Raw genomic sequence first — 26,248 nt, 5'->3', positions numbered from 1 at the left:
CACTACCCCAAACCGTTAGAGACTCCTCCACACTCACCACATTCAAAACATCGCTGAAGTCTCACCTGTTCAGTACTGCCTTCAACCACTGAAGGTCACCTCACCTTCTGTCTCCTTTCTCTGTTCATTTATTTATTTACTTATTTATCTATTTATTCATTTCCCTATGTTCTCAAAATCTCTGTAAAGCGTCTTTGAGTATATGAAAAGCGCTATATACATAAAATGCATTATTATTATTATTATTATAATTTAATTTTATGGGAAAACAGGAAAGCTGCTGTAGAAACTCAGTGGGACAGGCAGCATCTGTGGAGGGAACGGACACATAACATTTTGGGTTGAGACCCTTCATCCAGACCGAAAGAATACATAAAGCACTATGCCCCATAATATCCATGCCGAACATCTTGCCAAATTGCCAAATGAAGAAGGGTCTCGACCCAAAACGTCACCCATTCCTTCTCTCCTGAGATGCTGCCTGACCTGCTGAGTTACTCCATCATTTTGTGAATAAATACCTTCGATTTGTACCAGCATCTGCAGTTATTTTCTTACACTGTGTTGCCAAATTAAACTAATCTCCTCTCCCAGTACATGATCCATATCCCTTTACTCCTTGCACTTACAGGTGCCTATCTACAGTAAAAGCCTCTTAACTGTCACTATCATATCTGCCTCCATCACCAAACCTGAGAGTACATTCCAGGCACCCACCACTCTCTGTGTAAAAAACTGAGCCTGCACATTTCTTTCAAACTTTGCCCATCTCACCTTAAAGCTATGCCTTCTATTCTTTGACGTTTTCACCCAGGTAAAAATGTTCTGATTGTCTACCCTATCTATGCCGCTCATAATTTTATATACATCTACCAGGTCTCCCCTCAAAAATTGTCTTTCCAGAGAAATAATCCAAATTTGTCCTCATAGCTAATACCTTCTAATCCAGGCAGTATTCTGGTAAACCACTCCTGCATCCTCTCCAAAGCCTTGACATCCTTCTTCTAATTGGGCAACCGGGAAGGCATACAATATCGAAACCAAAGCCTTATGACTTCCAAATGACTTCCTGACTCTTATGCTCAATGTCCTGACCAATGAAGGCAATACATCTTCCTTACCACTCTACCATCTACTTTTGTGTTGCCACATTCAGGGAACTTTGGACTTGTACCCCAAGATCCCTCTGTACATCTGTGGTGTTCAGGGCCTTGTCATTCATTGTATACTTTCCCCTTTCATTCACCTCCATAAGTGCATTACCGCACACTTGCCCGGATAAAACTCCATCTACCATTTCAACACCCATTTCAGCAGCTGATTTATATCCTGCCATATACTCTGACATACTTCTTCACTGTTCGCAACTTAAACAATTTTGGTGTCATCTGCAGACTTATTTACCAACCCGCCAACATTTATGTCCAAGTCATTTAGATGTATCACAAACAACAGAGGTCTGAAGAAGGGTCTCGACCCGAAATGTCACCCATTCCTTCTCTCCAGAGATGCTGCCTGTCCTGCTGAGTTACTCCAGCATTTTATCTATCGAAGTTCCTGGACAGATCCTTGCAGAGACTCTCTGGTCACCGACTGAATTCCACCCTTCTACCACAACCCTCTGTCTTTTATGAGTATGACAGTTCTGTTAGTTATGCCAGTAAGCTAAATGTCAAAATCACTATGCAACCCATTCATCTTAATCTTCTTTTGTCAGCCCACCATGAGGGACTTCATCAAATGCCTCACTAAAATCCATGTAGACAACATCCACTGCCCCAATCACCTGTCACCTTCTCAAAAAACTGAACCAAGATTGTAAGACATGACCTGCCATGGACAAAGCCATGCAGACTGCCCCTACATAGCCTATTTACTTCCAAATGCAAGTAAATCATCCCAAAGAATTCTCTCTAATAGTTACTCAGCCTGAGGCTCACTGGCCTATTATCTCTATTTTCTTAAAAATTGGAACAATGTTGACTACTGAGCTATTCTCTGGGGTCTGTGGATAGAACCCATGTGGACAAAGATCTTTGTCAAGCCCCCTGCAATCTCCGCTGTTGCCTTTCTTAATAACCTCAATAATCTCATCAGGTCCTGCGGATTTATCCACTTTAAATCTCTTCAAGATCCCCAACATCTTCTTGATCTCAAACTGCCCTATCATATTACTATTCCTCATACTGTTTTCACCGTACCGCATTTCCTCCCCCTTGGTGAATATAGATTCAAAGTACTCGTTTAGTACCTCACCTCCTTCCTCTGAAATAAATTCCCTCCCCTCTCCTTGAGCAGTCTTATCTTCTCCCTGATTACACTTTTGTTGCTAATGTAGGTATAAAAATCCTTGGATTTTCTTTAATCTGACTCACCAATGACATGTCATGGCCCCTTTCAGCCCCTCCATTTGCTCCCTTGAGTTCCTTCCTGCCTGCTTTATATTCCTCAAAGGCCCTATTTGATTTCATCTTTCGAAACTTTACATATACTTCCATTTTCTTTTTGACCAAATTTACAACCTCTTTGGTCATTCAAGGCCCTTTTACCTTGCATCCTTATCCCATCTTCTGACTGGAACATGTCAGTCTGGAACTGATCAACTGGCTTTTAAATGACTCCTACATGTCAGATGTAGACTTACCCAATAACAACTGCTCTCAATTTACTCTCCCCATCCCCCATAGTGCTGTGACTTGCTTTGTGACAATTTAGTACATTCCACCAAGGTCCTCACTCTTTACTACCTTAAAACCTATGTTGTGATTACTGTCCCCAAAATGCTCTTCCACTGAAACACCAGTCACCTGGCCAGGCTTGTTTCCAAGTATAAGGTCTAGTATGGTCCCTCCTCCAGTTAGACTGATCACATACTGTTTTGGGAAACTCTCTTGGATAGTAGAGGAAAGTAGCAAGTGTAAAGAGGTGTCAGGTGCTGGGGGGCAGTTGAAGCATTGGAGCAGGAGCTTGCTATTAATAAGTAGGCACAGTTAAGGAGAGATTAATTGTGGATAACAGTCAGGAAGATAGAGATGGTGACAGAAGCTGGAAGGTGATGTGGAGAACAAAAGGCAGCAGGTTTTGCCATCTGATAGAGAAGGAAGGTGAAGAGTGGAACTGAATAAGGAGGACTGGTGGCAGAAGGGAGCAACAAAGGGAAAGGGCAGGTGAGCAGTTGGGAGGGAATGGGATAAAGTGGCAGCAGTGATGGGCAGAAGGAGGGGAGAATTGTTAATTTCCCTCCACTGATGCTGCCTGTTCTGCTGAGTTCTTCCAGCAGTTCTCCCTTTTTTTGCTACAGATACCAGCATGGCACTTGTTGGGTCCCAATCTTATGAGTGACAGGTACTCCCTTTTAAAAATCAGACTACATGTGCAGCAAGCATATTCGGATAAAGTAGTTATAAGGCTTGTAGAGCTTGATCTGGTCGAGAGTATGAGTAAAGCCCAAGGTACCAGAGTAATATTGCTTACATTTGTTGCTAAGACACTGATCAGACAAAAACTGGCCTATAATTTCTGAAAAATTAAGAGACTAAACAACTGATGAAAACTAAATTGATAATGGCTACCCAATCTGTAACTTGAATGACTGCTGACAAGTTGCAATAGAGAACATGAGGCTGATTGGTGCCCATAGATGTATCAATGACTATCACAGCTATCACTATCAATGATTTTTGCTGGGATCCAGAAAGGTGTTGAGCGCATCCAAATGATGTGAAAAAAAGTGTCATTCTGATTTGAAGGGAAATTAAAATGGAATGGATTGGCTTGGGGCCACAATAGCTGCTCCGTCTGGGACACTTCAAGACATGTGAGCGAAGCACAGATGCAACAAGTGTTATGGAGCAGCAAAAATTATCAAACTTAATGCTGGCACCTTGAAGGAGTACTCCAAACATTGTGAGCAATCTTACTGGTTCATCTTCCCACATTTCCCAATATGTTTTCCAAGAATGTCATCAGCTACATTCTCCATAATTGTAATTAATCCTCCCATTTGTGGAGGGAATGGACAAGCAACACTGCGGGTCGGGATCTTTCTTCAGACGTCAGCCTGAAGAAGAATCCTGACACAAAACGTTATTTGTCTATTTCCTCCATAGATGCAGTCTTCCCCTGTTTCTTTTCAAAGCATAAAGCTATAATATCAATCTGTGTTGCTTCTGCATTCATCATGTACTCTGCCTTACATTTAATTTTATTAAGTAGGTGATTCAGCCCTGTTACATAGTGACATAGTACCTCTCTTTCAAATATTGTTCAAATGTTGATTGTCCAAATGTTGAATGTCCATCTATTTTGCTGCTGTATCCTCTTACACATTCATGAGTCACACTTCACTGATTCTAACCTTCATCTGATCTCTATCTTCCAGAGTCAAGCGCCTGTTAGAATAATTGATCTATGTTTACATTTCTTTAAATTATATGTCAGACGTACGTACATTATCATCTTCGGATATCAACTCATACTGGTGGCGTGATCTGTTTTTCATATCAGCAGCAAACTTGTAAAACTCGGGCTTTGCCGTCCTCAATAGAGTGACAGTCTGCAGTGACTGGTAGGCTTGTTTGGCTTCAAGGTCGAATTTATCTCCTTGCTTCCATGAGCCATTACCTAAGAATAAAATGAAGGATTTTATTTGGCTAGTATCGTACAATAATACCATCTTATTCTATTGTTTGAGCATAGTTTGCCAAATGATTTATTAAAACTAATGAATGAATATACATATTAATGGTTTAAATTAGTTATAATATTGAAGTCAATACTACACTGACTGCTGGAGAAATGTAAGAAATTGATTAGCCTGCCAAAATGTGATTATTAACCTACTTACTGTGACCAATAAAATTACTATAATTAGACTTTTTACTTTTAGTGCTAATATGCTCACCAACTAATGGGATAGATAGAATTGACACAAAAGATTGATTTTGCAAATATCATTATATTAATAAGGAGCTTCAAACTACCACCCTGTTTCTCCAATTGTCAATGTGACCCCCGAAGATAAATCGATTGAAGTATATATTTTATGTGTATATTGCTCAAAAATGAAATGAACCCAGAATAGATAATGTTAGCAGAACATCACTTCCAAGTGAAATGGAACTCACTGGGAAGCTGCATATCAGCTACTTCCTGGCACTGATTACATTAGTGCACCAAATGGTTTCATATCATGTATGCACTTCATGAGCTCATACCATAATGCCTTAATTGAGCACTGAGTATAACTCAGAGCATCATTTATCATCATATCATATCATATATATACAGCCGGAAACAGGCCTTTTCGGCCCTCCAAGTCCGTGCCGCCCAGTGATCCCCGTATATTAACACTATCCTACACCCACTAGGGACAATTTTTTTAAACATTTTACCCAGCCAATTAACCTACATACCTGTACGTCTTTGGAGTGTGGGAGGAAACCGAAGATCTCGGAGTAAACCCACGCAGGTCACGGGGAGAACGTACAAACTCCTTACAGTGCAGCACCCGTAGTCAGGATCGAACCTGAGTCTCCGGCGCTGCATTCGCTGTAAAGCAGCAACTCTACCGCTGCGCTACCGTGCCGCCCCAAAGAACATAGAACATAGATCAGTACAGCACAGGAACAGGCCCTTTGACCCACAATGTCTGTGCTGAACATGATACCAAGTTAATTTATCTCCTCTGCCTGCATTTGATCCATATCTTTTGGTTCCATGCAATTCCATGACCCTTTCTAAAAGCCTCTTAAATGCCACTGATATTTGCTTCCACCACCTCTCCTGGCAAAGCATTCCAGATATCCACCACTCTATGTGTAAAAAAGAACTTGCCCCGCACATCTCCTTTACATTTCCTCCCTCTGACTTTAAAGCTATGCCCTCTAGTTTTTGATATTTCCACTCGGAGGAAGGTTCTGACGGTCTACCCTGTCTATGCCCCTCATAATTTTATATTCTTCTCTCATTTTGTTGATATTTTTGTCATTTGCTGACATCAGGAGACTTGACTGGGGCAACTTTGCCACTGACTGCTCAAACACTGTCCAGTGTGTGCACTAAGATTAACGGACGATGTGTTTTACAGCACTTAGCTGCTGAGATACTCATTGCATGGTAACACTCCATTGCTGGAGGCATCATTATCATCATACACCGATCAGCCAAAACATTATGACCACTGACAGGTGAAGTGAATAACATTGATTATCTTGTTACAATGGCACCTGTCAAGGGGTGGGATATATTAGGCAGCAAGTGAACAGTCAGTTCTTTAAGTTGATGTGCTGGAATGTGGAGAAATGGGCAGCAGTAAAGACCCGAGCGATTTTGACAAGGGCCAAATTGTTATGGCCAGATGACTGGGTCAGAGCATCTCTGAAACGGCAAAGCTTGTGGGGTGCTCCCGGTCAGCAATGGTATCAACCGAGAGTGGTCCGAGGAGGGACAAACCACAAATCATCAACAGGGTGTTGGGCGCCCAAGGCTCATCAATGCGCGAGGGCAACAAAGGCTATCCCGTCTGGTCCGAACCGACAGGTCTACTGTGGCACAAGTCACAGAAAGTTTTAATGGTTGTCACGGGATGAATGTGTCACAATACACAATGCATCACACCCTGCTGTGTATGGGGCTGCACACGGAGGACCAACAGCATATTAGGCAGGTGGTCATAATGTTTTGGCTCAGCCAAAACATTATGACCTGATGAGCCAAAACATTATGACCACCTGCCTAATATGCTTTTGGTGAAATTAATATGCAACTGCACTAATATGAGCAGGTACAGAAGAGATACTTTCTGTGAAGACTGATTCACAGCTTAATACCTGGCCTTGTTAGATCCTCACAGATACCATTAAAATTCTGACTCTTCCATTAAAATATTCATGCTTCCAATTTAAATCATAACTTTTAACTGAGATTCCTTACTGAAACTAAATATAATTTCTACTTCAGCCACATCTTTACTGGAACATCATCCACAATGTGCACGTGTTTGTAATTATGAGAGGAATTGATAGGGTCAATGCACACTTTTACCCTGGATACATCGAACCTAAGATATAGGTTTAAGAGAGAGGAGAAAGATTTAATAGGAAGTCGATGGGGAACTTCATCACTCAGAGGGTGGTGGGTATATGAAACGAGCTGCCAGAGATAGTTGAGGCAAGTACAGTAACATTTAAAGGACACTTGGGCAAGTACATGGATAGGAAATGTTTAGGATATGGGCTAAACACAGGCAAATGAGATTAGCGTAGATGATGCATCATGGTCAGCATGGACAAGTTGGCCTGAAGAGCTTGTTTCCGTGCTGTATGATTCTATGAATCTCTGCACCCATGAGCTGAAGCTAAATTAGTGAAACTGAACTGAAAGGTTAGTTATTCTTTGCTGGATATCTGCTGCATAACCAGAGGACATAGGTTTAAGGTTAGAGGGGAAAGATTTAACGGGAACCAGAAGGGCAACATTTTCACTCAGAGGGCGGTGGTATATGGAACGAGGAACTGGGCTTCCAGTGAACATTAAAAGAGACAATGCTGTTTGTTGAAGAGATCAGATGAAGGATTTTTACAATGCTTTTGAAGGGTTATTCTCAAATAGTTTGTTTCTCCCCCATAAATGGATGGTACTTCCCATGAACATCCAGGTGAAATCTAAATTCATACTTAATGGATGCTCCCATATGTAAACATGTTCTATAGGTTTTAGAAATTTAGGACTAACTGAGTAAAAGGAGACAAGTAACAAAATAGTACCAAAGCAAAGAATGCAAAAGTAAAGAAAGGTTATAAACAGTAGTCTTGGGCGGAAGGTGGAATCCCAGAAAACATTGCTGGGACAATTTATATTAACCATTTAATTTAATTAACCATTTAATATATTTTAAATTAATCATTTAATAATGCAATCAATAAAGCATTTGCATCTATGGACAAACCAAAACGTAAGTTTAAAGGAGAAATGCAGGGTAAACAGAGGGTAGCGTGTGCCTGGTTTGCACCTCCAGGTGTAACAGTGGGGACAGATGCGATAGTGGCGTTTATGAGTCTTTCAGATGGGAACATGGTTAGGCAATGACGGAGGGGCATGGATCAAGAGCTGCCAGATGAGTTCCGTTTATCTTCACATCATGTTCAGCACAGGCATCGTGGGCCGAATCACTTGTTCCTGTGCTGTAGTTGGATATATTCTACTTTGTCTTCCTAAATTCTGATCATAAATTAGAATATGCCAGAAGAACAAGGGAGGATGATAGCTTTCTCCACAAGATGGACCGGGGGGCGCACGATGGCAGCCTCGCCAACAGTCTGTCTTTGTCTTTTTCAATCTATGTGTTTTTCGTTTTTTGTAAAATGTATGTTTTAGCTTATCTTTAGTTTTTGTATTTGTGGGTGATGGGGGAAACTTTTTTTAAATCTCTTTCCTCGATGGAGATGCGACGTTTTCCGTGTCGTATCTCTGTCTACACTGCGGCCTAACATCGTGGAGTTGGCGACCTCTTGTATGGAACTTCTAGAGCTCCAAAATCGCAGACCCTGCGGACTTTAACATCTTGGAGCGAGCGATCCCTTTGCCAGGGGTCGGCCTTTGATGCTCCAACCTGCGGGAGCTGCGGACTAACATCGTGAAGCTCGCGGTCCCTGGTCAGGGACTGATTGGGGAATTCCAAGTCGCAAGAGTTTCGACCGCCCCGATGCAGGAGCTCAGACCGCCCCAACGTGGGAGCTCGATCGCCAGCTGTCGATGGTTCGACTCCCCCACCCGCGGGAGGAAAAGAGGAAGGAAGATAAGACTTTATTGTCTTCCATCACAGTGGGGAATGTGGAGGGGCCGCTGTGGTGGGTGTTTATGTCAATTTTTTATGTAGTTGTGTGTCTTGTTGCTTTTTTGGTATGACTGTATGGCAAACCCAATTCCTTGTATGTTGCAAAACATACTTGGCTAATAATTTACGATTATGATTATGAAGATGGGGATGAAAAGGAATTACTGTTACTATCTGGATATGGTGACAGGGAAAGAAGACAGAACATCGCCTTATGCCATTTACAAGAAGTGCAGAAGCGACAGGAAACTGTGTCAATTAAAAATCCATTGCTGAGTGCTTCACTCTAGAAATGCTTATTATATTTTATTTCTACTTTAGATATTCCAACAAATATTCCAAAACCATATTTCGTGACAACTATTTTTTTATTTCTCCATCAGCTAATAAAAGAGTTTAAATTATTATCAATGCCTTACCATAACTGAAAAAATGCTACGTACAGTCAGCCATTTGTGACTCATAGACTCATACAGCATGGAAACAGACCCTTCAGACCAACGTGCCCACACCGACCAACATATCCCATCTAAACCAGTCCCACTTGCCTGCATTTGGCCATATCCTCTGAAACTCTCCAATCCATGTACCCGTCTAATTGTTTCTTAAACGTTGTGATAATCCCTGCCTCAACTACCTCCTGTGGCAACTCGTTCCATACACCCTCCATCCTTTGTGTGAAAAAGTTACCCCTCGGATTCCTATTAAATCTTTCCCTCTTCTCATTAAACCTATATCCTCTGGTTCTTGATTCCCCTACTCTGGGCAAGAGACTCTGTGCTTCGACCCAATCTATTCCTCTCATGATTTTATATACCTCTATAACATCACCTCTCACCCCACTGAGCTCTAAGAAATAAGAGTCCCAGCCTGTTCGTCTCATGGAAGAGTGTAATAAATTAATTGCCACGTAGTTAGCATGCAAACCTATGCATAGATCTGTAATGAGGTGTTATATTTTGATAAGGAAAATGACAATTTAGAAAAACTAAGGAATCTTAAGTGTAAATTATCAAAACTAGCCGATATAATAATAAAACTCTGGAAAAAGGCAAGCCAATCAATTTATTTTTATACGTAGTGGGAATTGCAAAGCAAATAAATTATGCTGAATCCATATAGAACACTGGTTATACTTGGACTCCTGTGTGTAATCCCAAACAAAATAGGAGCACAGGAGAGGGAACAGAATAGATTGAAATGGGAAAATTTTAAATGGTTTTTACAAAATCATGGTAAACCAATACTAAGAATGGAAAACAGAAATTGAAGGATGTGACATCCTGAACTCTTTTGTCTGGAAAGAAAAAAAAATTAAGGAGTGATCCAAAATCAAGCTGCTCAGAATTATTAATGCTTGGAAGAAGGTGGTTTATCTGATTGCGCTCACCACGACACTCAGCGAGAAGATCAGTCTGTCCCCTACCTTGCCTCTTCCTATCACTTTGTTCCCTGAAATATTGATGCAATTTTCTTCAAATGCCATTATTGAACTTGATTCCACCACTTGGACCCAGATCATGACCATCTGTTCAGAGCGAATGTTTACTTTTATGGAGAAGACCATAACTAGAAGCTGTTTAGAAAGAAAGTCATGAAGAAATCATCCAGGGGATTCAGAAGGAATGCCTTTGCCCTGTGAGTGATAAAAATCGTGAACTCGCTACCACAAAAAGTAATTGACGCAAATTGTATAAATGCACTTCAGGGGAGTATAAATACACAGATCCGGGAAAATTATAATTTAAAGGAAAAGGGTGGAAGAAGATGGGATGAAGCAGAAACACAGGCATGTAGATGGGCCACATGGCTTGTTTTTTGCACTGTACATCCATGTAAGAAGTGAAGGGAGAATGGAAATTGAATTACCACTGTACATTATTCACTATGGATAAACAAAATAATTTTGAGGAAAATACCGTAGAGGCTGCTGTTGAAGAGTTCAATGTTGAAGAATACGTAGTCTCCATTGGTCATTCCATGGCGGTGTGCTGCCAGCATGATTTTCCGGATGGTGTGGCTACTCGCACACATGATCACAACTGTGGAAAGAAAGACAAGAAAAAACACGAAATTAGCATTACTGCACTGTATCTCTAAAGTTTAAAGTAAGAAGTCTAATGCTCATAATTGAGGCCAGCTCTGGTTAGAGTGGAGGTCACAAACTCACAATCTCAGGTGAATGGTCCAGAAAATGAAAAATCATTTTAAGTCTATCCCATCATATTTGTGTTATAAAACAAAGTGCAGTAGTAACTCAGCAGTCAGGCAGCATCTCTGGAGGACATGGATAGGTGGCATGGAGATGGGGACAGGAAAAGAAGACAGGACATCACCTGCTGCCATTTGCAGGAAGTGTGTAAATGGTGGGGAACAGCTGTGTCCATTAAAAACCCATCATTGAGTGCTTTACTCTAGAAATATTCATTATAATTTATTTTTTCCTTGGACATTAAGGACATGGAAATGCGACGGTTTGGGTCCGGACCCTACTACAGACTCTACACACCTCCACTCCCCTAGCCCTGTCTGAAGAAAGATCTGAAACATCACTTATCCATGTTCTCCAGAGATGGCCTCCTCCTGCACCTATTTTCTATGTTTTTCTATGACCCACTGAGTTACTCCAGCACTTTGTGTTCTATGCAAAATTCGGCATCTGCCTCCATATTTTGCTTTGGAGCTATCTCATTTTTTACTCTAGTTGTTTATATTATTCGTCATAAAATATTTGCAACACAGTTTTTTTCCAAGACTGTATTTTTCAATACAGTTACTTTAAAGTACTGGAACCTAACACGCAGACTGGACTTTGAAAATGGCACCAAAACTTGGCGCCTTGTGCATGCGGTCTCAGTAGACTATTTCTGGACACTTTGTTAATCGGGAATTGTGCTGAGGTATGACAATACTTTATTGAACTGTATGCAAAACCAGAATTTCACTGTGTGTTTCCACATGTGACAATAAAGCAGCATTGGCCATTGAAATGACCGTTGACATTCCAAAATGCCTTACTTTATCATTATCAATTTGAACTTGACACTAAGCCACATTGAGATTTTTGGACAATGATCAAAAGCTGTGTCACAAAGATAAGTTTTAAGGAGATTCGTAAAGGAGGAAGATTTAGTACTGTGGTCTCAGTGAATGAAAAGCAAAAACAACAGACACTGAAAACTTGAAATAAAAAAAGAAAATGTTGGAAAAACTTAGCAGGACAGCCAGCATTTATGGAAGATAGAGTTAACTGTATCAGGCATTTTTGCCTTTTTTTGACACACAAACTGCAAACACAACTAGTAACGGTGAAATAATAGAAAGAGCACAGAAAGCTGCAGTGCAGGGAAAGGTTATAGAGGTAAAGAAGAGATGATAAACTGTGAAAGGAATTCAAATCAAATTTAAAAATCTAAGTATTTCTCAATTGTAAGCCAATCTACAAATAGAACATAAAACGGTGCAGTATAGGAACAGGCTCGTCAGCCCAAATTGTTAAGTGACACCCATGATGTCAAGTTAAACTAATCTCCTTGGCCTACGCATAATCCATTTCCCTCCATTCCCTATCTAAAAGCCTCTTAAATGCCACTAACATATCTGCCCTCATCACCACCCCTGGTAGCGTGTACCTGACACCTGCCATTCTCTATGTAAAAAAACTTGCCCTGCACATCTCCATTAAATTTTGACCTTCTCAACTTAAATGTCCTCAAATCTTTGAAATCTGCTCCTTGGTCTGATGTCTTCCCTATCTCAGCTCCTCATGATTTTATATACTTCTATCGGGTCCCCTTCTCAGCCTCTGACAATCTGGAGAAAACAAGCCTAGTTTGTCCAACCTCTCCTTATTGGTAACACCCTCCAATCCAGGCAGCATTCTGGTATACCTCTTCTGCACCCTCTCCAAATCCTCCACATCTTTCCCACACTATCTACTTGTGTTGCCAGTTTCAGGCAACTATGGACTTGGGCCCAAAGATCCCTCTGTACATCAAAGCTATTAAGTGTCTTGTCATGAACTCTACACTTTCCCTTTACATTCGATCTCCCAAAGTGCAACAGCTCACACTTGCTTGGAGTACTTTACTGCTGCACCATTGTGCCACACAGCCAGCAAAGCTTTGTTTGGACAGAAGTGGGGAACGACAGCTTCACCCCACTGCTATACAACTACTGAAACTCTTGCACACACCTTCCCAGAGGTGCTGCCACATACACCCAGTATTAACTCAATCTTATTCAGTTATTCCATTTGTGTATTTTAATATTGTTTTGCACTATTCAGAATTTGCACTGCAGACATCCACAATTCTGCTGCTTTGCACTCATCATTGTGGTTATTGTCATATTGACCATCATGTATACTATTTATTCTCTGAGCATGTGAAAGAAAAACGTATTACACCCTGATATACAAGACAACAAACTAATCTAATCAAATCTAATCTACACAGAATTTTAAATAGCATGCTTATCCGGATGAATTTACATATAACTTCCAATCAATTGTGATAATCACTTGTGATAATCACTTGAAAATCAAATTCTTTCACAGATTGTGTATTTTTCCAAAAGCACTGCCTGAGTAACAAATACATGTTTCCTATTATCCAAATATTATCAAACAAAACTTCTGATCACACATCCATCCTGATATAATTTGCTACATTTGCTTTCTTCCGGATAACGCTTAAATTAAATTCCAAAAACGGCACAGTGGCGCAGCGGTAAAGTTGCTACCGTACAGCGCTTGCAACGTCGGAGACCTGGGTTCGATCCCGACTACGTGTGCTGTCTGTATGGAGTTTGTACGTTCTCCCTGTGACTGCGTGGGTATGTAGGTAAATTGGCTTGGTAAATGTAAAAATTGTCCCTAGTGTATGTAGGATAATGTTAATGTGCGGGGATCGCTGGTTGGCGCAGACCTGGTGGGCCTAAGAGCCAGTTTCCTCGCTGTACCTCAAAACTAAACTAGTTATCACATGCATTAATCATTTGTCACACATATGCATTTTCAAAGAAGGGTCTCGACCTGAAACGTCACCCATTCCTTCTCTCCAGATGCTGCCTGTCCCGCTGAGTTACTCCAGCTTTTTGTGTCTATCTTTGGTTTAAACCAGCATCTGCAGTTCCTTCCTATGCATTTTCAAAACATGGACTTGATACAATGATTATGATGTGTCATGTGTGTGCAGCATGTATAAAATACAATTTATAATCTACATTTGTATGTACCTAACGGTGCAATATATTCCCTTAACCTGATAATGTAATCTGTTTCAGATTAGATTATAGGATTAAGAAAGTATATTGCAATTCACAAGAGCTTATTTGTCTTAATGTGGAGGAAAATAACTGCAGATGCTGGTTTAAATCGAAGGTAGACACAAAATGCTGAAGAAACTCAGTGGGTCAGGCAGCATCTCAGGAGAGAAGGAATGGGTGACGTTTTGGGTCGAGACCCTTCTTCAGACTGAATGTTTTGGGTCGAGACCCTGCTTCAGACTGACCTTCAGTCTGAAGAAGGGTCTCGACCCGAAACGTCACCCATTCCTTCTCTCCTGAAATGCTGCCTGACCCGCTGAGTTACTCCAGCATTTTGTGTCTACCTTATTTGTCTTAAAACAGTTTGGAACATTCTTTAAAATTATAGAAGGTGTTAGATGAATACAAATTATTTTCTCTAAACAGTAAATATGGAGGAGTGCAAAAAAGCAGAGTGCTGGAGGAAAACAGCGAGTCAGGCAGCATCTATGTAGGAAATGGACAGACATTTTGATTTGGAAGTCTTTGTCAGACTGATATGAAGTTATATTGTTCTGGCTCACATCACTTTCTTAGGTATCAATTATATCACTATATATGTTTCAACACCAGGGCATCATATGCACTTATATCCTTGCATTTATGCCCTTGACATTGAAAAAACAACTCCACCCAGGGAAATATACTTCTCTGTCCACTCAGTCAACACTCTTCATCATTTGAAACATCTCATTCTGATCCTCTTTTTTGGAGGAGGTTTTAGAAAGAAGGGACAGGTTCCTGGAAGACCAATCGCCAAAGGTGGAGTAGTAGTTGAGGAATAAAACAGCAATATGTATGAGAAGTCTAAAGCCAATTACCGAGATAGGAATGGGACCAGCTGTGGATGTCTTTGGGCTTGACAATCATCCATTCACACTGGTTTTGTGCGATCCCACTTTCTCATCCATGTCTTATACACTAGGGACAATTTCGAGAGGCCAATTAAGCTATATACCCACACATCTTTGGGATATTGGAGGAAACCAGAGCATCCGGATGAAACCCGTATAGTCACAGAGAAATTGTGCAAATTACTCATAGACAGCACCACAAGTCAGGATCAAACCCAAGTCTCTGGCATTGTGAGGCAGCAGCTCTACCAGCTGTGCCATTGTACCATTAGATCATAGAAATGTGAGACTCAATGAAATTTGGTAAGAACCAAGATAATGAAATGTCTCTATTATTGAAATACACCAGCTTTATTGTAATGAATGATAACATTAAATATCAGCCATTGATTTGTTCTGTTATATGATAAATACATGAGAGCAATCTAAATCGATCCTATTCAATTTTAGATATCATCAAACATGAACAGATTAAATGGTCTTGCATTCTAACATTACACAACATTTGTTCCAATTATCTTACAGGGAAATCCCTTTGAATATCTCCCCACTCTGTCAAAACCATGATTTTAGAGACAACTAATAGATTACAGGGAACACGTGGTGCAGTTTGTAACACTGTCTCACGGCAACCAACACCTGGGTTTGATCCTGACCTCAGATGCTGTCTGTATGGAGCTTGCATGTTCTCCCTGTGACCATGTGGGTTTCCTTGAGTAGGTTGGTAGGTAAATTTTCCAAGTCCCAACCCAACCCAAAATATCACCTATCCATATTTTCCACAGATGCAGCCTGACCTCCTAAGTTATAGAGTCATAGAGTGATACAGCGTGGAAACAGGCCCATCGACCCAACTTGCCCACACCGGCCAACATGTCCCAGCTACACTAGTCCCACCTGCCCAAGTTTAGTCCATATCCATCTAAACCTGTCCTATCCATGTACCTGTCTAACTGTTTCTTAAACGTTGGTCTCGTCCCAGCCTCAACTACTTCCTCCAGCAGCTTGTTCCATCCACCCACCACCCTATCCAGCTCCCAGCTGGTTACTCCAGCATTTTGTTGTTTTCTATAAATTGCCCATTGTGTGTAGGTAGTAGTAGAATCTGGGGTGAATTGATCGCATATGTTGAGAATAAAGTTAAGGGCCTGTCCCACTTAGGCGATTTTTTTTAGGCAACTGCCGGTGACTGTTAATATTATTCTAAATGCATCAAAGAGAACCTAGCAAACCTGGGGACAGCATGCGACAGCACCCGCAATAAGCTACGATACCTGGCAACAAGCCAGCTGTCACAGAGAAATTTCACTCCGGTTCATTTCTCAGCGACGCGCTGAGATCCACTACGATTCTTGGAAGACTCCTCACGATCATGCCCGCGACACCCCGGCGAACTGTCGGAGACAGCCGAGTCGCCGGCAGTCGCCTTAAAATCACCTAAGTGGGACAGGCCCTTTAGATTAGATTAGTACAGGACAGCATGGATTCAGTGGGCCAAAAGGCCTGTCTTTATGATGTATCTCTCTATCTATTACTCTTCAGCATTTTTTTTCCGTGAGAGAAAAGAATCCCAATCTGTGCGTCTTCTCTAAATATGTCTGGCATCATCATTGTAAATCTTCTACTCTTCCTCACTGATGCCGTTAAATCCTTATTTTGTAATCTGGCAACCAGAAATGTAAGTAGTGAAATACAATGTTATGTTGCAGATTAAAAGGCATGACAATCATCGCCAGATGTTTTAAACAATAAATTACCTTTACCTGTGGCAGCCCTTTCAAAGTATCCAAAAGTGCTTTCCGGTCGACAATTATTTAAGCACAGTACTTATGTAAGGCACACAGCAGCCAGTTTTTGCACAGCTATCTCTCACACACACAGTAATGTGGTTGTTTCCAGAAAGTTTGAGTTAGACATGTTGCTTGGCAAATAAATATTGCCTGGGACATCAAGGCTAAATAGCAAACCACAAAAACAAATTTTGTGACTTTTTTTAATCCACCAAAGTGAGCAGCTGATGCTCAATCAAAGTGAGCAGCTGATGCTCAATTTTTAAATTTTCTTCAGGGGAGTAAATCTGCCCTCCTTACCTGGTCTGGCCTCTATGTGACCCCAATGTGATTCACTCTTAAATACCCAACCATTGTGGCTGTATCTAGAAAGTTTTGACTTAGACATGACTCACCACCACTATCTCACATGCAATTAGGGGTGGACAATAATCATAATCGTGAGCCTTGCCAGCAATGTCCAAATCCTACAAAATGGATTTCCTTAAAATCCAACAGTGAACTTTTCCCTCAGTGCTGAACTGGAATGTCAGCTTACTTTTTGTGCTAAAATATCTGGAAATCAACCCAAAACATCCTGTCTCAGAACTATAGAATTTAAGAGAGAATTAAATATATAGCTCTAATGGCTAACAGAATCAAGGGATATGGAGAGAAAGCAGGAATGGGGTACTGATTTTGGATGATCAGCCATGATCATATTGAATGGCGGTGCTGGCTCGAAGGGCCGAATGGACTACTCCTGCACCTGTTTTCTATGTTTCTATATAGTGATATCAACTGGACAACAACTGACATTTGAGGGCAAGGTTGCCAGTTCTCCTGGATCCTTTGGCACAATGATCAGCCAATATACTTCCGAATCAACATGTATTGGCTCCTCAAATGCTAATTCAGGCACATTTTAAAAGTGGTGAAAGTTTCTAGCTCAACCACCTTTCCCTGCAGTAAACTCCAGACTTCCATCACTCATCCACTGAAATCATTTTCTTCTCAGCTTCACCGTCCATTCTCCCATCAATTGCCTTAAATCTCTGTCTCCCAGTTAGTAGATGTTATCTGTAAATGTAATCACAGCCTAATGTGGACCAAATGAAAGCCAGACTCGAAAGAACAAGAGCAGCTGGACGATATATTTGACAGCTGTAAGTATTTAATCTTCAAGAGGCAATGCTGGATTTTGACTTGAGTATAATAATGGTAATTGGAAGCTGTGGCAGCAGTCAAAGTTTATGTCAGTGATTCGGCAGCTTGTCTGCCTAATTTTCTTTTCCATTAAAATCCAGTCATGCGTGACAAAGACAGCTTACCTCGACTGCTCATTTTGCTCTACTGCCTAATCGATCCAGGTTAAAGATTTTTTAAAAACGAACCAATGTCTTCACAAATCCCATGCAAGACAGTTGCAATTGTTAATACTGAATTATTACTGGCAGATTATTATTACTGGGAGAGGTTTCCCTCTCCCCTGACCCATAGTCTAGTTTCCCTCTCCCTTGACTCCTTCCTCTAGCTTCCCTCTCCCCTGACTCTGTTTCATACCTCTAGCTTCCCTCCCCTGACTCTCAGTCTGAAGAAGGGTCTCGACCCAAAACATCACCTATTCCTTTTCTCCTGAGATGCTGCTTGGCGCGCTGAGTTACTCCATTATCTTGTATCTATTACTGGCAACAGTTTCTGATGAGGGATTAGGCTAAAGTAAACATAGAAGATGTTGTTGCTCTTTTCACCAAAGTGGATCCCCTGATGTTCATACCAATGCACACCAGCAAGGGTAATTTCTGCCATTACATATCGTCCAAGCTGACACAAGACCTGCATCCCCATATGTGATTGCCATAAACATCTGTGATGATAAGTGACCTCTATATTTTGAAATAACTAAGAATGGTATAGTTTATTGAAGTCATAGAAGATTAACTCATAATCAATAGCAATTGGAAATGAACTATGCTTTCCGCTCGTTGACTTCAAATGGGTGTGATAATTTCAAATACATAGATATTATAGACAATAGACAATAGACAATAGGTGCAGGAGTAGGCCATTCGGCCTTTTGAGCCAGCCGCCATCACCGTGATCATGGCTGATCATCCACTATCAGTACCCTGTTCCTGCCTTCTCCCCATATCCCTTGACTCCGCTATCATTAAGAGATCTGTTTAACTCTCTCTTGAAAGCATCCAGGGAATTGGCCTCCACTGCCTTCTGAGGCAGAGAGTTCCACAGCTTCACAACTCTCTGAGTGAAAAAGTTTATCCTCAATTCCGTTCTAAATGGCCTACCCCTTGTTCTTAAACTGTGGCCCCTGGTTCGGGACTCCCCCAACATCGGGAACATGTTTCCTGCTCTAGCGTGTCCAATCCCTTAATAATCTTACATGTTTCAATAAGATCCCCCCTCATCCTTCTAAATTCCAGAGTATACAAGCCCAGTCGCTCCAGTCTTTCAACATACGACAGTCCCGCCATTCCGGGAATTAACCACGTGAACCTATGCTGCGCTCTCTCAATAGTAAGAATGTCCTTCTCAAATTTGGAGACCAAAACTGCACACAATACTCCAGGTGTGGTCTCACTAGGGCCCTGTGCCTGCTTATGCATTGAACATGCAGCACAGCTTCTGTTCTTTGGGCTTCGTTAATTCATCTTCACAATCAGCAACATCACAAATTGTCAAGTGGGGCAAAAGAAAGCCAAGGATTTTGTCGAGTCAATTTAAAGAGTGCCTCATGCATTGTGAGCAGAATCTTCACCTCTCCCTTCATCAGTTAAACTTCGCAGCTTGGATTATGTAACAACCTTCTCAACTTTCAGTGTATTAATACACTTGGATCTCTTTCAACAGGTACAGGCAGAACCTAATTATTATTTGTGGCTCAAGATGGAAAGCAGATAGGTTAAGGTATCACAAGAATCATTGTTAAAACATGCAAAATGGCAATAATGTCATAGTATTGATGCCTTGCATTAAAATTTGATCTTCACTGGAATTTTTTTAAGACGTTATTTATTACTAAAATACAGTTGATAATCAAAAATCTTCTGGCACCATTCAAATCACGTAATGTACGGCCCATGGTCAAGTCACAAAATCCTTCAAATTATAATGCAAGCCTTATATGAATGACTTAAATAAACAACAAAGTTATATCTTAAATGATGACTTGTGTAAGACTGACTGTCAGTCACCGCAACAAATAGAACCAATTTGTTGCCATTGGAAGAGAAAGGAACCACAATCTGCTGATAATAGACAACTGACCATGTAAATCAATAATGAAGATACATTTTTAAGGCAGATTGAAATGTAAGAAGAAATGGAAGGTTATTTTAATGCAAGAAAGTAAGTAGGATCAAAAGGACTTAAGGGCGGCACGGTAGCGCAGCGGTAGAGTTGCTGCTTTACAGCGAATGCAGCGCCGGAGACTCAGGTTCGATCCTGACTACGGGTGCTGCACTGTAAGGAGTTTGTACGTTCTCCCCGTGACCTGCGTGGGTTTTCTCCGAGATCTTCGGTTTCCTCCCACACTCCAAAGACGTACAGGTATGTAGGTTAATTGGCTGGGTAAATGTAAATGTAAAAATTGTCCCTAGTGGGTGTAGGATAGTGTTAATGTACGGGGATCACTGGGCGGCACGGACTTGGAGGGCCGAAAAGGCCTGTTTCCGGCTGTATATATATGATATGATATGATACAGAGAACCTATCCGGTTTCAAAATCTTTTAAACGTGATTAATAACATGAACTGCAGTCACAGTTATTATGTAAGTGGCTGCAGTAGCCCTAAAATATCCATTTGATAGACAGATGAAATCCTTTTATAATATTTGACTTAAAGGTATGCCCTTCAGATTTTGCAGCACTCCCATTATTGCTGAAATATGTATGTGAATGCTGGAGTGAGAATTGAAGTCAACATTTAACTTCAAACCATTTAGCTCAGAAATGAAGATGCTACTAATTCAGCCAAGCACAGCTGGAAATAGCATTGCGATAAGGCCAATGAATAAAACAATTTGTAATACTTGGAGCAGGATCTGATATACAGCTTTGAATATTACAATGAAACTTTGTAGTTTTCTTAATATTCATTCCCATTAGCAAAACTGGAGTTCATTGCCTGGAATTAGCCATCTTCTGACAACTGAATTGTTAACTAATATTTTGGGGAGTGGAGTCACAAAATACCCAGTTGATGCAATGGCAGCAGGATTCCCTCCTTAAAAAAATCAAAGAATTTGTTGAATTTTAGAAGAATCCAACAGCTTGTGTTCACTTCGCAAAGTTGGCAGAGTCAGTAATACTGCAAGAACAACTTACATTCATTCAGCATGTCATGGAAACATTATCAAAGAAAATTTGATAATAAGCCACAGCAGGTGATATCAGGTTAAAATGTCAAAAGATGGATTAGGGCAACATTTGTCATGATTACTGTGGTGCAGCAATGAAAATAAAAAAGTCTACGGATCCAGAATTGGAGGAATGGAGAAATTTCAGAACATCAAAGGAATGGGCAGATTACCATGATAGCAGGATGAATATTTTAAAATTGGCCTGGAACTGGGTTAACAAGGCTTGCTCTAAGTTAGCATGAAGGCAGCAGAGTTATGGATGAGCACAAGTCTATAAAGGATGGAAAACAGGAACGATTAACAACATATGGTTACAATAGTTTAAAACGTTTAACAAGTTAAAAATCATCATTTTGTTGTTTGTCTTAGTTTAACTCAATTTGGGAGAAAGCAAATATTCAAGACAAAATGACTGGGTGTTATATAACACATGTTCCCAATGTTGATGTGTGTTATATAACTGGGCAAAACCAGTTAGTACAGGAGGGGATCTCACTGTGAAGCATTGAGAAAGAGTTAAAGTCATGCATTATTTACAAAGAAATTTTTCAAGAAGAATTTAATTTGGTCATGGTGCTGAGTGACAGTCCCTTAAATATTCAATACAGAAGTTATTCTGATCTTTATCTCTTCTGTAAAAATGAAGAAACAATTAAAATTGACAAGACACTTTGTGGAAAATACCTATATTTTGCTTGTGCCATTGAAATTAAAAGAGGATTTTTTTGCCAAACGAGAAAACACTTATCAAACGGACACGTTAGAGGCAGGAAACGTTCCCAATGTTGGGGGAGTCCAGAACAAGGGGCCACAGTTTAAGAATAAAGGGTAGGCCATTTAGAACTGAGATGAGGAAAAACTTTTTCAGTCAGAGTTGTGAATCTGTGGAATTCTCTGCCTCAGAAGGCAGTGGAGGCCAATTCTCTGAATGCATTCAAGAGAGAGCTAGATAGAGCTCTTAAGGATAGCGGAGTCAGGGGGTATGGGGAGAAGGCAGGAACGGGGTACTGATTGAGAATGATCAGCCATGATCACATTGAATGGCGGTGCTGGTTCGAAGGGCCGAATGGCCTCCTCCTGCACCTATTGTCTATTGCACACCCATTTCTCCTCTCCCCTCCCCCTTTCCTTCCATCTATGTTCCTCTGGCTTCACAATTTGCACTTCTCCTATCCTTATCTCACACCTTTTGTATTTTCATCTCTGGCCTTTATCCACCTGTATCCACCTATCACTCGTCAGCCTTTGGCCTGGCCCTCCTTTCTTCTAGTTTCTCCCTCCCCCACCACAATCAATCTGAAGAATGGACCTGATCCGAAATGTCACCTATCCATGTTCTCCAGAGATGTTACCAGACCAGCTGTGTACTCCAGCACTTTGTGTGCGTGTTTTTTTTTCATAAACCAGCATCTTCAATTTTTTAATAGACACAAAAAGCTGGATAACGCAGCAGGTCTGGAGAAAATGAATAGGTGAGACGTTTCAAGACTTCCTGTTTCTTCATTATGCTCCAATTTGTTTTGGCAAACATTTTTGGCCAGATCGAGGGTTTAATGTTCAGCAACTGAATTACTTCATTGTTACTGAATTTCTATGATGATACATTGTTGCTGTATATTGGGCAGTTTAATAGATGGCAGTTTTGATATATTATGTGACAGTGGCGTCCAGTGCTACCTTAAACGTTTTGCAGTATCGGTGCTGCAGATACCACAGCCTGGTGTGGAATCCTTAAAAAGACTCCAAACACATTTTGGTGAGGAATGTTGTTTTAATCCTTACCCACTCTAATTATTCATTTCAAATTAAAAAATGAGAGATTGTTTGATTAATATTAACATTAGATGCTGTGGAATAAATTGGACCCCAAGATATGAAAATGACCCACCATTGACAAAGGTTAATGTTTTGTTTTAAAAAAAAGGTGTAGTGGGACAATGCCTGGCAAGGGACAGGTAGATACAGGTGAAGGGGAGTAATTGGTCAGCAGATGGATAGAGTGACAAGGTTAAAGGTGGAAATGAGACAAAAGGATGTTAGATACCGAGAGAAGATGAGTGAAATGTAAAGGTTGGAAATGATGGGAGGGGAGATGCTATAAAAAGTCAAAATAACCCAGGGGATGGGAGGAGTAGTGGGACTGGGATGGACAGGAGAGATAGGTTCACACCAGGGTGGGGGGAATCCAGTGTGAAAACGCACACCACCAGATTCAGGGACAGTTTCTTCCCAGCCGTTATCAGGCAACTGAATGATCCTACCACACCCAGAGAGCAGTGCTGAACTACTATCTACCTCATTGGTGACCCTCGAACTATCCTTGATCAGACTTTGCTGGCTTTACCTTGCACTAAACGTTATTCCCTTATCATGTATCTATACACTGTAAATTGATCGATTGTCATCATGTATTGTCTTTCTGCTGACTCAACAAAATATAGAATGCTTTTCACTATACCTCGGTACACGTCACAAAAAACTAAACTGACTGACTGCAGGGGGAAAAAGGGGAGGTTAGGGTCATATTACTTCGCAGATTTTGCCCCACTCCCTTCTCTTTCCAAGCTTTCTCCCCACTACTCCATCAGTCTGAAGAGTCCCGATCCCAAACCTCGATTGCCCGTTTCCTCCATAGTCGCTGCCTGACCCGCTGAGTTCCTCCAGCACTGTTCAAGATTCCAACATCTGCCCTTTCTCTTGTGTGTGTGTGTGTGTGTGTGTGTGTGTGTGTGCGTGTATCTGTCTCTCTCTTTCACTCTCTGTTATCTAATATACACCCTTACCCCCCTATCCCCACGGTAACACTACACCACAAAATCCGAATAGAGAGCTAAAAGCCAGCCGTTTAATAAATACACGGCTGATCACGCCCGTTTGTTCACCTACTTAAGAAATCCACACTTGTGTTCCCTTCGTGTTCCCTTTATCTTGTATCTGTACCTGCGGATGTCTCGATTGTAATCGTCTGTTGTCTTTCTATTGACTGGTTGGTTAGCACACAACAAAAGCTTTTCACTGTACCTCGGTATACTTATGTACTTAACTAAAGTATATATTTAATATACTTAACTGAACCCATCTATTCTGTCAGTAAGTAGACTTCTAGTTTATTTGACCGTGCGACAAACCGATCGCCTTTCCTCTCTCCAAACTCACCTGTATGCACACAATGCACTATTTACATGAGAATCTAACGCTGGGATCTAACTTATTGAACGCATACCCGAGGTCATCTTTCTCCCATTAGGGGGGTCAGACGCTCTCAGCATGGCAACACAGGCACGGGTGGATTTCGTAAAGTTGTTACTTAAAAGTGCACTCACTCCTGGCATGGTCCCGGATATCCTGCAAGATGTGGTCAAACTGATCGTCCTCGTCAAAGACACTGATGGAGTGCATGTGGTAATCTGCGCCGACGAAGGCGATGTGCACCCCCTCCACAGTGAAGAAGCAGGTTCTCTCCTCGAAATCTTCCGCGTAGACCAGGGACACCCGCTTCCACCTGTAGCGCTGGAACATGGCCAGGAACATCTCGCCCATCTTGGAGTAGGACGGGGAGACCCGCGTGAGGTACGAGTACTCGGGGACTTTGTGGACGAAGCCAGATGCCAGGGGTCCGGCTGAGACCATCGGGATGTTCCAGTGGGAAGCCAGCCTTGCCACCGGCGCCGCCGCGTAGTCGCACACGGGTCCCATGATGACATCGGGCTTCTGCAGCAAGCTCATGTCCACCAGCTGGAAGAGAGCCTTGTTGCCACACTCAGAGTCCAAGTAGCGCACGTTGAAGTTGAGCTTGGGCTGAGCCAGGTTCTGGATAGCGTAGTCGATGGCAGGTTTGATTCTGTTCATGGAGAAGAGGTAGGAGTTCTCCACCGGCAGGAGCACCAGGACGCTCACATCCACCGTGCTGCCAAGGACGAGGCAAACCCACGCCGAGTAGAAGACAGCTCGGCCGGTTGAAACAGATCGCATCTTTGGGAGCAGCTCGGTGCTTTTTTGCTCAGTGTGTGGGATGGGGAGAGATAGATAGAGATAGAGATAGAGAGCGAGAGACAGAGAGAGAGAGAGGGGGGTGTGAAGAGCAACCCAGAAAGTCGAAAGGGAGGAAAAAAAACTTTGCAACAGTAACTTTGCAACAGGAGATGGATTGGGCTCTGCTCTCTTGAACGCGATCGTACACCGTGGAAAAACTGGTTGCTTTTTGTGTTGAGTGTTGCAAAGCCGCCGTTTAAATAGCGGGTTAGCCAAGACTGTACCACAGGGAGCCACGGGGAGGAGGGCTTTATCATCCAATTGGTTCCCTGCCTTCAGTCCGGAATCATCTTTCTGTTCAAACGCTTTTTTTTGTTGTTTACACTGCGACACCTATTCTCACAGCTGAAAGAACTAAAAGTCTTTTTGCCTTGAACTTCCGAGGACTGTCGACAGCGAAAGGTTTAAGTCCTTCGTTTGTTGCGATTTTTTTAATTTTAAACACCCTCATTTATTCTTCCAGAGACAGACAGGGAGAAATAAAGGATTCATTAGTGCAAGACTTCTTCAGCAGAGAGAGAAGAATGCAGAAAATCTTGCCACGCTAATCGGTGACTAGAGTTCCCGTTTGTGCAAAAACCCGGTTCTTGGAGTCAGGCAGAGCGAGCGAGGATGGATCCACAACACTGCCATCTGTCGATGCGTGTGGGGGCACTGGCTTACAGTCACCGCAGCTCCGCACGGCTTCCCTCGGGCGACCTCTGCTTCCCTGTGGCAAATCCCAACGCCTGCACACACACATGGGAACTGTTCCTCCAAACAGCCTGGGTCTTGCATTTGCTGCTCTCCAGGTTCCGAGTCTGCGCGTGTTTTTTTTTCCTTTAAAAAGCCGCCGACCTTTAAAGCACGCAAAGATGAAACGCATTCTTAAGCAATTTTACAGAAGTTATAAACGACTGATGCTCGAAGCGTGCGTTGCCCAAATGTCTATGTCTTCTGCCTGACCTGCTGAGTTACTCCAGCATTTTGTGAATAAATCGATTTGTACCAGCATCTGCAGTTATTTTCTTATGCCTCAATGTCTATGTCTGATGCAGGAAAGCGCTCATATATCGCCACGGAACCGTGAA

General features: G+C 41.7%; 1 protein-coding gene across 3 annotated transcripts in view; it reads right to left on the bottom strand.

The window, feature by feature from the left end:
* npr3 (natriuretic peptide receptor 3) overlaps window positions 1-25,872 on the bottom strand; it is a 76,120-nt gene extending 50,248 nt beyond the window's left edge. For 2 of the 3 annotated variants that reach the window (XM_078396026.1, XM_078396045.1), the window contains exons 1-3: window positions 24,470-25,871; window positions 10,756-10,878; window positions 4,451-4,623 (exon numbers count right to left, since the gene is read on the bottom strand). In XM_078396026.1, the coding sequence (XP_078252152.1) occupies window positions 4,451-4,623; window positions 10,756-10,878; window positions 24,470-25,118 (945 nt within the window). In that variant the 5' untranslated portion in view covers window positions 25,119-25,871. Of the gene's footprint in view, window positions 1-4,450; window positions 4,624-10,755; window positions 10,879-24,469 lie in introns of all 3 variants that reach the window. The other variant, XM_078396036.1, reaches the window with a different exon arrangement.
* Window positions 25,873-26,248: the final 376 nt, after the last annotated feature.

The sequence above is a fragment of the Rhinoraja longicauda genome, chromosome 1 (genome assembly GCF_053455715.1).
Source record: "Rhinoraja longicauda isolate Sanriku21f chromosome 1, sRhiLon1.1, whole genome shotgun sequence".
Taxonomy (NCBI): Eukaryota; Metazoa; Chordata; class Chondrichthyes; order Rajiformes; family Arhynchobatidae; genus Rhinoraja; species Rhinoraja longicauda.
The sequence above is the reverse complement of the archived record's forward strand: the minus strand, read 5'-3'. Positions and strand labels throughout refer to the sequence as shown.